The 12924-nt window shown below is 40.2% G+C and overlaps 1 protein-coding gene across 1 annotated transcript; it reads right to left on the minus strand.

Moving 5' to 3' along the window:
- Positions 1-5299: 5299 nt before the first annotated feature.
- Positions 5300-8121, minus strand: ela3l (elastase 3 like). Its single transcript, XM_061728935.1, has 8 exons — positions 7990-8121; positions 7705-7793; positions 7411-7508; positions 6958-7086; positions 6364-6500; positions 5935-6080; positions 5429-5581; positions 5300-5353 (listed from the first exon to the last, which is right to left on the minus strand). Exons 1-8 carry the CDS (start codon positions 8063-8065, stop codon positions 5336-5338), a joined length of 846 nt encoding a protein of 281 aa, XP_061584919.1. The 5' UTR covers positions 8066-8121; the 3' UTR covers positions 5300-5335.
- Between the last annotated feature and the right edge of the window lie 4803 nt (positions 8122-12924).

The raw sequence follows: 12924 nt of genomic DNA on the forward strand, positions 1-12924 counted from the left end.
TTTTGAGTGTAACATGTGGGAATACAGTTGTTTTGTGACTAATATCAAAATGAGTCGTTGAGGTGTATATGTGCAAGAGAAAATGAGCAAAGTGGACAGAGAAAAGTCAGTTCAAGCATGATACAGAAGGTGCAAATATTTTCCCAGTCAGAGTTTAACAGATCAAAACTCAAACTCATCCCCTCACTCCTTGCCACTCTCCCTTTCCTGTAATGCATTTCTAACGAGACCACATATTTCCTCCTCTCCCCAGCTGAGAGCAATACTGCAACAGCTCAAGTCATCTCCTGTTGTTGAGAAATCATTTCAAAGTTATCTCTCCCTTTATGGGCATTTTATGACCAAGCCAAATAAAGATGGATCGCTTCACTGGAGTAGGTGACAGTGATGTATCGGATCTGCTCTCACCTCTCGAAGTTGGTCTCTGTTTGTATCAGTTGCACCCCTCTCAAGGTGCTGGTGGAATGACTGTGGGGAAAACTGCCCTCATAATCACTAACTGTCATTGCTGTCAATAAAACATTTCCCACAGTTTTTCAGAATATTTGAAAAACAAAATAAACAACTTTTGATCAAAGGTGACACTGCATATGAGTTTCTACTTTTAATTGGAGCAAATGTGAGGAATGTAGAGGCCTTCAGATGACAAGAGGGATATGGCAGACAAGAGTCAAAAGTGTGTGAGAAAGAAATCCACTGAGTTCAAGTCACTGCTTTTGTGCTGTGCTCATATTCAAGTTATTCATCATGACTAATTATAGCAACTTTCCAGTACAAACACTCCCCAAAGTCTGAGTGGCTCATGTCTAAATTATTACAAGGATAATTAGCTCTCACTTGCAAGAAAATTATTTTTTATTGCAAGTAAAAAGCAAGTGCAAAATTTAAAAGGGAGGATGATGAAAACCAAAGAAGAATCAATCAATCTATCTATCTATCTATCTATCTATCTATCTATCTATCTATCTATCTATCTATCTATCTATCTATCTATCTATCTATCTATCTATCTATCTATCTATCTATCTATCTATCTATCTATATCTATCTATGTAAAAGGTTATGCTTCAAAGCTTTACAGTTGGCAAGTAAAATTGTTGGTGTAACTGCACTGAAGCTTTTCCCAACAGTCAACAATCCATTTGTGTCAATAGGCTGGTTAAATGAATCAGAAACTTGATTGTTTACATTCTATAGGAGGATAAATTAAAGGTCCAAAGGTTAGAGCGGCAGTTGGGTGACCTAAGGACACACACACAAGAAATCACACTCCCTGAGGCCACTGTCAATACAAAGAAGCTGTCCAGTGTTATGCAATCACTCTGTGCTCAGTGGCCACTCCTGGAAAGTTAAGCTGGGGTCTGAAACCAGAGACATGCAACATGAACAAGTACTTGAGCTTGCATGTGCGTTTTCCTGAATGGTTTCACGGTGGGATATCAAGGACTATACTGTGTAGCCCATGCATGCAAATAATCTCATGCAAATGCATGAAATATAGCCCCAGGCTTCTGTACAAGAGGGCAAAAGTGCATTGGAAGTACAAAACACATTCACCTATCCAACATTGCAGTGTCACATGTAAAACAGGCGCATGGTTGTGCATAATGCATCACCTCACCTGGCAGTGTAAGGCAAGGCAAGGCAAGTTTATTTGTATAGCACAATTCAACACAAGGTCATTCAAAGTGCTTTACATCAACATAAAAGTGACAAGACACAATTAAACAGTAAATAACAAATACAATGAAATAAAATGAAAAGAAAAAAGGTAAAATAATAAAAAAGCACAAGTTGTTAAAAAGGGCAGTAGAGTACAGCAGGTAAGTATTTACCATCAGAGTCTCATACAGAGCCGTCCCAGAGCGCATGCAGATTTAACGCAACAGTTTACCCGAGAGTCCCGTCTGGTGCCTTGTTATCTCCATGGGGTCGTGGTAACTTCTCTCCCGGTGCAGAATGCGCTCAGATAACACTTTTCAAATAAACAGAGATCCTTAATATGAAACTTTTGCTTCGAGGTAAGTGCGCAAAACTCCGATCGAGGCTTCGGCCGTAGACTTTTTAGAAACTCTGCGCAGTTTCGGACATTCCGGCTCGTGATCATCAGCTCAAACTGGCGCTGTCCCGACCGGTTCCCAGGCAGCTGACGACCGACGGCCGACAGAGAGGGAGATGCTGCTGTCTGTCACCGAAGCTGATCATCATCCACCCCTCCCCAAGCCCTGCACCCTCCACCATCCACCCCTCCCCAAGCCCTGCACGGTGCACCGTCCCTCCACCATCCACCCCTCCCCAAGCCCGCCAGGAGCCTCCTAATTTAAGCCTAAATTATGGTTCCGCGTTAAATCGACGCAGAGCCCTCGCCGTAGTGTACGGCGTAGGCTCTGCGTTGGTGTAACGCGGAACCATAAATCAGCCTTTACACTAGTGACTCTCGGAACGTCCTATCGAGCACTTTCCTCTCATATATTTTTCTTGTTGCTGTGACTTCTTGCACTTCTGAGTCAGAAGTGCAAGAAGTCACAGCAACAAGAAAAATAAGACACAGTAAAAAAAAAAAAAAAAAAGAAGGAAGGAAAACGATAGAGAGAAATTGAAACAAAACTAGATGCATACAATTTCCCACGTCCAACGTGCAGCGAAACACCCTCCAGAAGGCGCCAAAGATATGTTAACAGCTTTCAAGTAAATTATAGATGACCTTCTGCTACAGTCAGGCTTATTCCTACTTCTGATCCAAGACGGCTTCATACTATTGCAGGATGTTTCATGATGCTACTTGTCATTATTGAGGAGTATTTTTTTAGGGAGGCTGAGCAAATACATGGGTCAGAATAAGGTTCTTTGTAACTGATTTTCATGAGTTGTATTGAAATGTGAGCAAGACTGTTTAAAATAATATCCTGGCTGAGACAAGCGGCATAGTTAACAAGACACTGAGCACACAGCATGAAGCCTGCACGAGGAATTAACATTCAAAACTAATGACCTATTAAAGGGGGAACTGATCAGAACGTTGATTTTTTATGGTTACCACAGCCTCTTTTTTCAGTTCAAAATAGTTTTTATCTTTCATCTTTCACAGTTTTCATCATTAAGAAAAAAGGTTTTCATAATCAGTACGAGATAATTGTCAACTAAAATGCAATATGTCTCATTGACTCTATTTCATTAGCAGTTTTATTAACAATCTCTGTTTTCTGTGCTTTAAAGAAGTTGGAGGAAGTTGAATAGCTGTTGCACATACTTCAATTTTGTTGTCCTCCTCTTCTCCTCATTGGTATTCAGCACAAACAGCAGGAGGGATTGTGCTCCATGTTCCTCTCTTTGTTTCATTGTGTGCACATCTCTGTAAGGACTCATAGTTTTAGACACTGGGGATTAGAAAGTGAGAACAATTTGTGTAGTTTTATGTTTGAATCTTTCCAATAGTTGATGTCCCTGTTTAAACTGAGGATATGTTTAGCACAAAAGCATTACGTTTGGGGTGAAAGGAATGTCACATGTGAGGACACTCATCTGAGTGTCCTCACAAAGACACAAAGACATGTGTGTGTGTGTGTGTGTGTGTGTGTGTGTGTGTGTGTGTGTGTGTGTGTGTGTGTGTGTGTGTGTGTGTGTGAAGAGAGAGGGGTGCTGCGACCCAGAGTTCAGAAGGAGACAAAGCTTTCTTTTAGGCCTCACACTCACCCTCACCACCCGCTTCAGACAGAGGGTCTGCTGTGGAACAGAAATTAAAGACGAAAGCTCACACTCTGCTGTACATTTTCACAATATTTCAATATGAATCATTTGAATTAAATATGAATGCAGCTGGGAATGTAATAACTGATGGAGTAACTTAATAAATGTAATTAAATGCAGCCCTCCTAAATTAGCAAAAGAGTGCCTCGCATCGCTGGTAGGCTATACTGAGTGGTACTTTAAAAAAAAAATAATATCAATTTAAATTTATATTATTGCTGGTCATTGCATTAAATGTATGGTTACAGGTTATTACTTTGTAGATCAATCTAATTATTTCAGCACCAGGTCCATAAAAACTTTGGTTATCCAGCCAGGATTTATTTGTTACTGAGATAGAGAAGCTTGAATTAAGACTTTGTGAATTACTGTACTCAATAATAAGTTACTTTAATGGTGCTGTGTACAAAATAAATACATAAATAAATGAAGGCCAGCAATACTCTTCATAGTGATTTGACTAAATTAGTCAGGGTGCAGCCATGCGTAGTGAATTATATGGAAGCTTGTCGTGGGCAACAAGCTGATAATCCAGAGAGAGCTCCTTCAGATGTGATTCATCACGTCAGAGATCTGCACTCACTCATATAGCTGGAGAATATCATGCCCCTCATGCTTTTCCTTCAGTCTGTTTTTACACACACACAAACATGAACCCACACACACTCTGTCATTATAAGTCGCTCATATAGGACATGTCATGTCCGATCACTGAATCCCTTATCAGCGAAGACATTCACTCCCTCCCAGTACAGTAAGTGTTTCTGTGTGTGTGTGTGTCTTGCAAGTGAGAGGAAGTAGAAACGGTGTGATGGAGAAGAAATCAGCAAGGCAATTTCATTTCCTTCTAACTTTTCACCCCACTTACTCTTTCAACCCCCTCTTATTACAGCATAGAGAGCAATGTGGAGCGGCGTGGGAGCCAGAAACATTAATCTCAACATCTCAGTCGCGTCATTATGGCCTTCTTCATTTTCAGATCGCTGTTATCATTAGGAAATATTCCCCTCACTGGGAAGATGTTAGGGTTTTCGTAAAAGCATGCCATTTATATAATGAATAAATTGACCAGTTTTCTTTTCTTTGTCTGTCTTTTTTATATAATGTATAAAATATATATGATATGATATATAAAAAAGACAGACAAAGAAAAGAAAACTGGTCAATTAAATGATATCATTCCCTGTTGTTAGCTTCATATCTTACATTTCTTTGCATCTGACTTAGTGTGATAGTACACTTCTTTCGACTGCTCTGTGGGATATTTTTGCTTGTGTTTTAGGAGTTACTTGATATGGATTATATGTGCATCCCAATGCTTTTTTCGAGGCAAATACGTCTTCTATATCTGCACAAATTTCGCAAATCCCTCAGAAATAATGATCTTATATTAGTGTATGAGGACACCTGCTGGACAGCTGTGGATATTGTTTCAGAGTACAAGTGCAACTCAGTTAATGTCAGGCCTGAAAATCTGTGACAGAAAAAGATCGGGAATTTAGACTTTGCAATAACATAATGGGTATTGAAATAATAACATCATTCACAAGTGTTGTTTTAGGGTATTTTTATTTGCATATCCTCTTCTTTAGTGGTTCACCATAACCTGCAACACACAGATAGAAATTATGTACCAAAACTCATACATGAAGAAAGTATTTTTTTTTTTAATTTTCTTTACCTTGTCAATCCAGTCATTATAAGCAGAGACTCTGGTGAAGACAGTGGGTTTCTTCTTATAGTTGCAACCAAGGCCAGACACAAAGCTGGCAATGCCATGGACCTCCCAGACATTTTCAGAGTTTTTACAGTTCAGAGGGCCACCAGAGTCGCCCTGTACAAAGAGGGAGAGGAGGAGGGCTTCTATTTTTTTTTTCTTAATGAGCTGTCAGCAGAGCAGCAAGGCCAGGAAAAGTGCTGTCAAAATCCTGCTTTAACAACGTATAACAGGGAAACCAAATCATTTGTTGTTTCTTGGCAGCCGGAGGAAAATTACATTTCATAAGGAGGGAAATTTAAACTGATTTTAACATAGTTTGGCATTCACATTTAACCTTCCTTCTGTGGTATATTTTTGTTCCAGCGTTGCTGGTGTAGCTGGTCAAATGTAAGTAAGATCAGATGTTTAAGAGCAGAAAAAAACAACAACCGGAAACATATAGCAGGAAAAATATCTGTTTCCCTTACGTTGCATCCAGCCACGATTCCATCCCCACCGGCACACACCATGGTGGTCCTCAGAGCGATGCCCCACCAGTCAGGCTGGGAGCAGGTGGCGTGGTCAGCCACAGGCATCAAAGCCTGCTGCAGATTATCAGCAATGGGGCCTCCAGCTAAAACACAGGGGCATCCATTACCATCAGACACATGCACTCGCCGCCCCATCAAAGCTCCTTTGCAGCATCTCCCAAAGAACCAAACTCAAAATCTGACCCAAATTTTCATTTTAGGAGAAAGCCTCCCTCAAGAAATTCTCAGCGTAAACCTCATACATGTCATTTTTTCTTAATAGGTTTCCCTATGACAACCGATGACATAAAGCTACTAGATAAAGACATTTTACAGACATCATTACAACTCATGAGCACAGCCCAGCCCTGTATAGCGGGGACTTACTGTACAGTCTGCCCCAGCCGGTGATGTAGCAGGGGTAGAGGTTGGACAGGATAGTACCAGCAGGAGGAATACACGCCAATTGCACATGATCACTCAAAGTCACAGGCTCTGACAACTTAATCAGGGCAATGTCGTTTCTGCAAAAAAGAAAGACGGAGATAGACTCTGAAGAAACGCTGACAGGCCATTTACAATCATCTCGCAGACCCAGGGAGGGTGAGGTGATGATAAGAATTAGTCCAAGCTATATTTTCTACATTGTTTCTGTGTTATGCATACTGAATAAAAGGATGCTCTTATCTCTTGGAACTGTGGGAAAAACCCAGCTACATATTTATAGGTACGAATAAATCTGCCGTATGCTTAAAGAATAGTGTGCTTCTAATATATTTGGCTAACTGGTTGCAGAGATATTTATAATAATGAATGAAGAAGGGGAATTTAAGTTGAAGATATGACTTGTACTGAAGTGGATGAATTGAGTTTTAGACGCAATCTACTTTGTCACATTGACACAGAGAAGATAAGATTACGATGTGCTGCATGCAGCAGACTCTTCTTGCTCTTTATGCTGTGTGGTGGTGATTGTGTTACCCTAAGGCCACAAAGATGGGGTTCCACTTCGAATTGACAAAGAAATTTTCAGGCAGGATGGCCTTGGAGCCAACCTCTTCCTCAACCAGGTTGTGTTTGCCCACCATCACCCTGTAGGAGAGCTTGGAGCTGTGGGAGAAAACAAAGTGTTGAGGCCCAAGGCAAGCAGACAAAAGATTCACTTCACAGTTGAATGATTTGAGGAATTCATTCTGGTGACGAGGTGCGGTGGCAAAATAAATAAGGATTAGAATTGAGCCCTGGTCTCAATGATTTGTGAACGTACTTTTAAACTTTGAAGTTTAGAATTTGACCCATTTTTACCCCTACAAGAGCCAGCAGGGCTTTGAGGCTTGAATTAGGCAATTAGTATAATGTACAATAATTACAGTGAAGGCAACAAGAGCTGTGGTTGTTTGTGCTTGTTCTTTTATATTCTGCAGTCACCCGTACTTGATGCAGTGAGCAGCAGTCATGACCCAGTTGGCAGCAATAAGAGATCCCCCGCAAGTGTGCCTCCACTCGCCATCCCTCTCGTACTGCAGAGAAATCTGGAGAGGAAAGAAAAGAATACACTAAGAAGCTGGCTGTGTTTGAACAGATATATGGAACAGTTTTCTTATTTTACTTAAAAAAAATGTATAATATTTACAGGATTTTCCACAGTCAGATTTTACCAGATGTTGATCCTGTAGGGTCTAAAAAGTGAAAATAAAATTCCTGACAGATGTGTACATATGAGCATACCTGCCAGGGCCAGCTGTGGGGTTTGGCATCCTCTCCATTGACCACGCGGGAGGTCAGGGGCTCGATGGATGGGGTGCCGCACCCAAGGGCTGGAAGAGGAGGTGAGAGAAAGAGTTCAACCACAAATGAGAGCGTTGATGTTGCCTCTGATTCCCACATCAGGAAGAATATTCAACATTTTCTTTCTTTCATAAGAAAAATTGTAGAAGGATTGCTTGCTGGGTGGTAATGCGCAAACACTGCTAACAATTACCCACAAAATTAGAATATACCAGATGTTCTTACCGCTAGCAATGAGCACTGAGGCCAGCACAATGGGGATCATGTTGATTGATTTATCTGCTGAGGGACAGCAGGACATGCTCTCTTTTAAACTTTCCACCCCAGGCAACGCCTGCTTGGATGGTGAGTGACACACTCTCCTATTGGTTTGTCATGGCCTCCCCGGGGGAACATGGACCAATGACAATGAGGGTCAGTGCATCTGGGGAGCTGATAGATCACACAGGTGTGTGTTCTGGAACATTTCTCAGTATTCTTTATGTAGTATTTAGATATACTGTATACTCATTAACCATGGGAAGGAGAAAGATGTTATAGAGCTTTCACATAAAAATAAAATGCATAAAAATGCAGACAGATAAAGGAAAGGCAAGTTTTAGTACATTTTATGTACAAGACATTCAGAGTGCTTTACATATTTTTTTTTTTAAATACAATAAAATGTAAAATAGTTTAAAAGCAGAAATTAAAGACAAGTTAAAAAAATAAAACAAATGAAATGTAAATAATAAGGGTTGTACAGCATTATGGTGGATTACTGAAATGCAGCAGTTAATACAAATTTTTTTAACCTTGACTTAAAGCAACTGAGACTTTCAGCAGCCTCAATGCATTCTGGGAGTCTTTTCCACAGGTAAGGAGCGTAAAAGCTGAATGCACCTCACTGTGTCTGGTTCTAACTCTGGGTAAAGAAAGTATGTGTGACCCTGACGACCTGAAGGTTCTGGTTTGTTCATAATGGACCAGGAGATCAGAGATGAATTTTGTCCCGAGACCATTCAGAGATTTATAAACCAACTGCAGGATTTTTAAATCTATTCTGTGACAGACAGGAAGCCAGTGTAAAGATCTAAGAACTGGAATTATACGGTCAACGCTCTTGGTGTCAGTGAGGACTCAGGCAGCAGCGTTCTGAACTAACTGCAAACTGAGAGCAGCGTTACAGTAGTCCAGTCTACTGAAGATAAAAGCATGGACACGTTTTTCCTGCTGAGACATCAGTCCTTTAATCCTCAAATCCACATATTATTTTTGTTAGCTACGATTTGGAGTTACCTAAGAACACAAAATAGTCCTTGTCTTTTAGGTAGGACTCCAACCAGACAAGTGCTCTGCTAGAAAGTCCAAACCCAGTTCTTCAACTGGTCTATCAAGTTGTAACGGTCAAGTGGGTCGAATGCAGCACTGAGATCCATTAAGACCAAGACTGAAATGTCACCACTATCCGTATTGGAGTGGATGTCACAAAGGACTTTTGCTAGAGCTGTCTCAGTGAAACCTGACTGGAAGGATCAAAACAATCCTTTATTGTTAGGAAGTAGAACAAATGTTGAAAAGCGTTATTTTCCTATGATTTTACTAAGAAAGGGGAGGTTTGATGTGGGCTGTTCATAAGGGATCTGTCTTGACTGTTCTTTTTTAAGAGTGGCTTAATGACGGCTGTTTTTAGGCACCGAGGAAAGATACCTGAAAGCAGAAATGTATTTACCATTTCTAGAAACTCTGAGGCCATACAATATACAACACTCTTAAAAAAACCAGTTGACAGAGTATCAAGGCAGCAAGTGGTGAAGTTCAGGTGGTATGATGTCATCCAGGTTCTTATGAGGGACTGGACAGATTTGTGTCATGGTTTCTCTCATTGGACACAGAGGCAGCACATATCCTATGTCTAGCATAGGAGCACTGACTGACTGTCTGATAAAGAAAGAGGCAAACTCATTGCAGGCACAGTTGGATAGAAGTTCAGGGACTGAACTTCTGACTGACTGCAACTTCCCTGACTGAACTTCAGGGACTGACTCAGAGGGGTGTGTTAGCTTGTCAAAAGTAGTGAACAAAATACGTGCATTATTGTTGTTTTTGGCAATGATATCAGAGAAATATGATGGCCTTGCATTCCTCAGCTCCATATTACATATGCTCAGTCTCTCTTTATAGATGTCATAATGAACCTGTAATTTAGTTTTCCATTACCTGTGTTCAGTTTTCAACAGTTTCTTTTTTCAGCTCTGACCAGTGCAGCATTTCTACATGGAGGTTTCTTTTTAGCATTGATCACCTTCACCTTGGTGGGAGCATGGTATCAATAATACTAATCATTTTACCACTGAATGTATACACAAACTCATTAACTGAAGGTAAGTGGAGGAGGGGTAGATCTAAGATCATGGGACACAGCAAGAATTTACCTGAAAAAAAAAAAATACAATACGGCTTCCACACTTCTTTCCCAGTGATAGCTGGGAAAAATTTCGAGCCCACCCCACCTGGCCCCTAATTCGAGTTCAGGGTCAAACTGGATGAAGTGAGAATAAAAGTGAAAGAGCATGGGAACTCAACATCTGGATTCCTGGCAGTTGACTGCCAGGAATTTTTTTTAGGAAATCCAGAGCAAAATACAACTAATAAATGTTACAAAATAACAACAGTAAGAGTAAGAAGCAGACAGAAATAACAATGATAAAGCAGATGGTGTCATTGATTCAGGAAAAAAACAATAATGACACTGCATGCTTTTTGACATAAAACTAGACTGGATTGTGCAATATCAGGAACTGAAAGCATGTGTTTCATAAAGCGTGTCACTCAGCACATTTCATTCAGATTTATTTCCCCCTCTGTGTTATTTGTCTTAAAGTAAATCCTGATCCTTGAGGTTGTTAATATGACCTGAAAACAAGGGGGGCAAAAACACAGTAGGTGTTATTGTGTCCAGTCCTGCGTTGATTCTGTATGTAGATGCTATAAATCTGTCAGTGGGTCTAAAATATGATTCCTTTGAATACACTTAACCTGCTACAATGCTGTGAAGGGGTGGAGTGAAAGGAAAATTTACTGGAAAATATTTGGAAACAAAATGATTTTAGGAACTGAGGTTAAGAATGTACAATCAGCTTAGCCAAACATAGATATAATTTAAGGTAAAGAACGTCTTCCAAGAAAGATCAGGTTGTTGTCAGAGCAATTTTGTAAATACATTATCAGATTATTTCAGACGGTAGACTAGACCCTTTGTTTATGGGTCATTTACTTTGCTAGTTCACCACTAGATGGGACAATTTATCTGCTTTGCCACCCAAATTAAGTTACAGTATGTTCTTTTATCAGAGAGGGGGGGAAAGCATAGCCATAAGAATGTAGTTTGTGTTACGTGCTTCTCTGGTGAGTTTGAGTTTGGCTGTCAGTGCAATCTATAAGTATCTGAAATACAATTAAAATATGCAACATATCTTAAGAGATTGTTAAACATGCTACAGACCATGGTGCACAGGAACTTCTCACTTCCCATTTTCTGACGAAACCTCTACTCATTCGTTTTAATGTGATGGTCGACTGATGATATCACATAATCACGTGAAACACATATTAAACTAATTCAAGTAAAATGAGCAGCCCCCCCTACCCAAAAAAACAACAACAAACAAATGTAAAAATAAAACAAACATGATCAAGTAAATGATCGCAGCTAATGTAGTTTTGAATCAAAACATATGAACCTGTGCAGAAATTCCACCAAATGTTAAAAAAAGCAACCCTCTGATCTCCCGAATCTGCTCTTTATCACTGAAGTATGTTTATATGCAGCCAAAGGCAGTCCGTCATGTTCTCATGGCTGAGCAAGGCGGAGCAACTGAAGGCCCATCCATACCTCCCCCCCACCCCACCCCGGGGCTTTCTAACAGGTACACTTCAGACTGTTTTCCCTATCACAGCAGCCGCTGAACTCTGAATGACACTGCAGTTTATGGTTGGTTTATATCATGTTGAGGCAGTAAACACTGTTCAAGCCATTGCCATTTTCTACAATGAGCAAACGAGAGGGATTTTGCAATATGTATAAATATTATTGTGGCACGTCTGTGCTATTGGTTGCATCCAGCTGTGTGGGTTTTAGCTCATGTATTTCCGGTACATACCCCCACTGCCGGTGTTCATCTGCACAGTCTAATGTTTAGTCCATTCTGAGCTTGCTGATATTGTTAAGCCTCCTGACTTTATGAGAACAGAAACATGCATTTTCTTGCGACTGCCTCATTCACCACAGGCTGTGCGTCTTGAGCCGGAGGGCTAAACTAAATCAATCCATCAATTGTCTTTGCTTGTTTCTGTCATCAATGGTCTTGCTAACAGAATTCCTTCCTTTGATTTGACTTTTTCTTTTCTTTTTTTACATTTGGAGTTTATTTAATACAATGTTTTTATTGATTAAACCGAATCAGGATGGGAACAGCTAATTTGATTAAAGCTTTTAAGCATACCATGACTGAACTGGTATTATTTCAGGTCTTGTGCATACTTGCCAGGCCTCCATGTTCCGTGGGAAAGTGTAGTAGGCTGGTGGGACTGGGTGTGTTCACATCCATGACATAGATACACTGTTATAAACTGTAAAGAACTTCAAACTGCTTGATTATGTTTAAAGTTTAAACCGTAATTTAGAAAACCCAGTGTTTTCTTTTTCTTTCTTGCAGGGTGATTTAAGCCTCATCCAACATCGTAAAGAGTGGAAAGCCTACATATTAGAATTGGACACATGCACAATTAACACAGGCCATTGAATATTCCTCATAAGCTTTATTTATTTAGACACAGATTTTGATTGCAGTTATCAGTTGACTGCAAACTCGCATTACTCCTCCTGAATTATGCATTTCCTGCCTGCGTAGAGTTGAAGCTAGTTGAACAGTCCAGCTGTGCTGCATGTTGAAACGCTTACAGAAATTATAGACATCTCAAGTAATGAGATCCGGTACAAACACATAGAAGTCCTGACGGCACTGAAACTCAAATTGCTCAAAGCTAAACAATTTACAGTTAGGTTAGAAAAATCTGCAAACGTGTACAGACCACATGGACCAACTTGTACTTGCATGTATGATTTGAAGGTCTTTTCCACAGACATGTTCAGTCCCAGACACAGACAAATGCCAATAC

Source organism: Cololabis saira, chromosome 9, assembly GCF_033807715.1.
Source record: "Cololabis saira isolate AMF1-May2022 chromosome 9, fColSai1.1, whole genome shotgun sequence".
Classification (NCBI taxonomy): domain Eukaryota; kingdom Metazoa; phylum Chordata; class Actinopteri; order Beloniformes; family Belonidae; genus Cololabis; species Cololabis saira.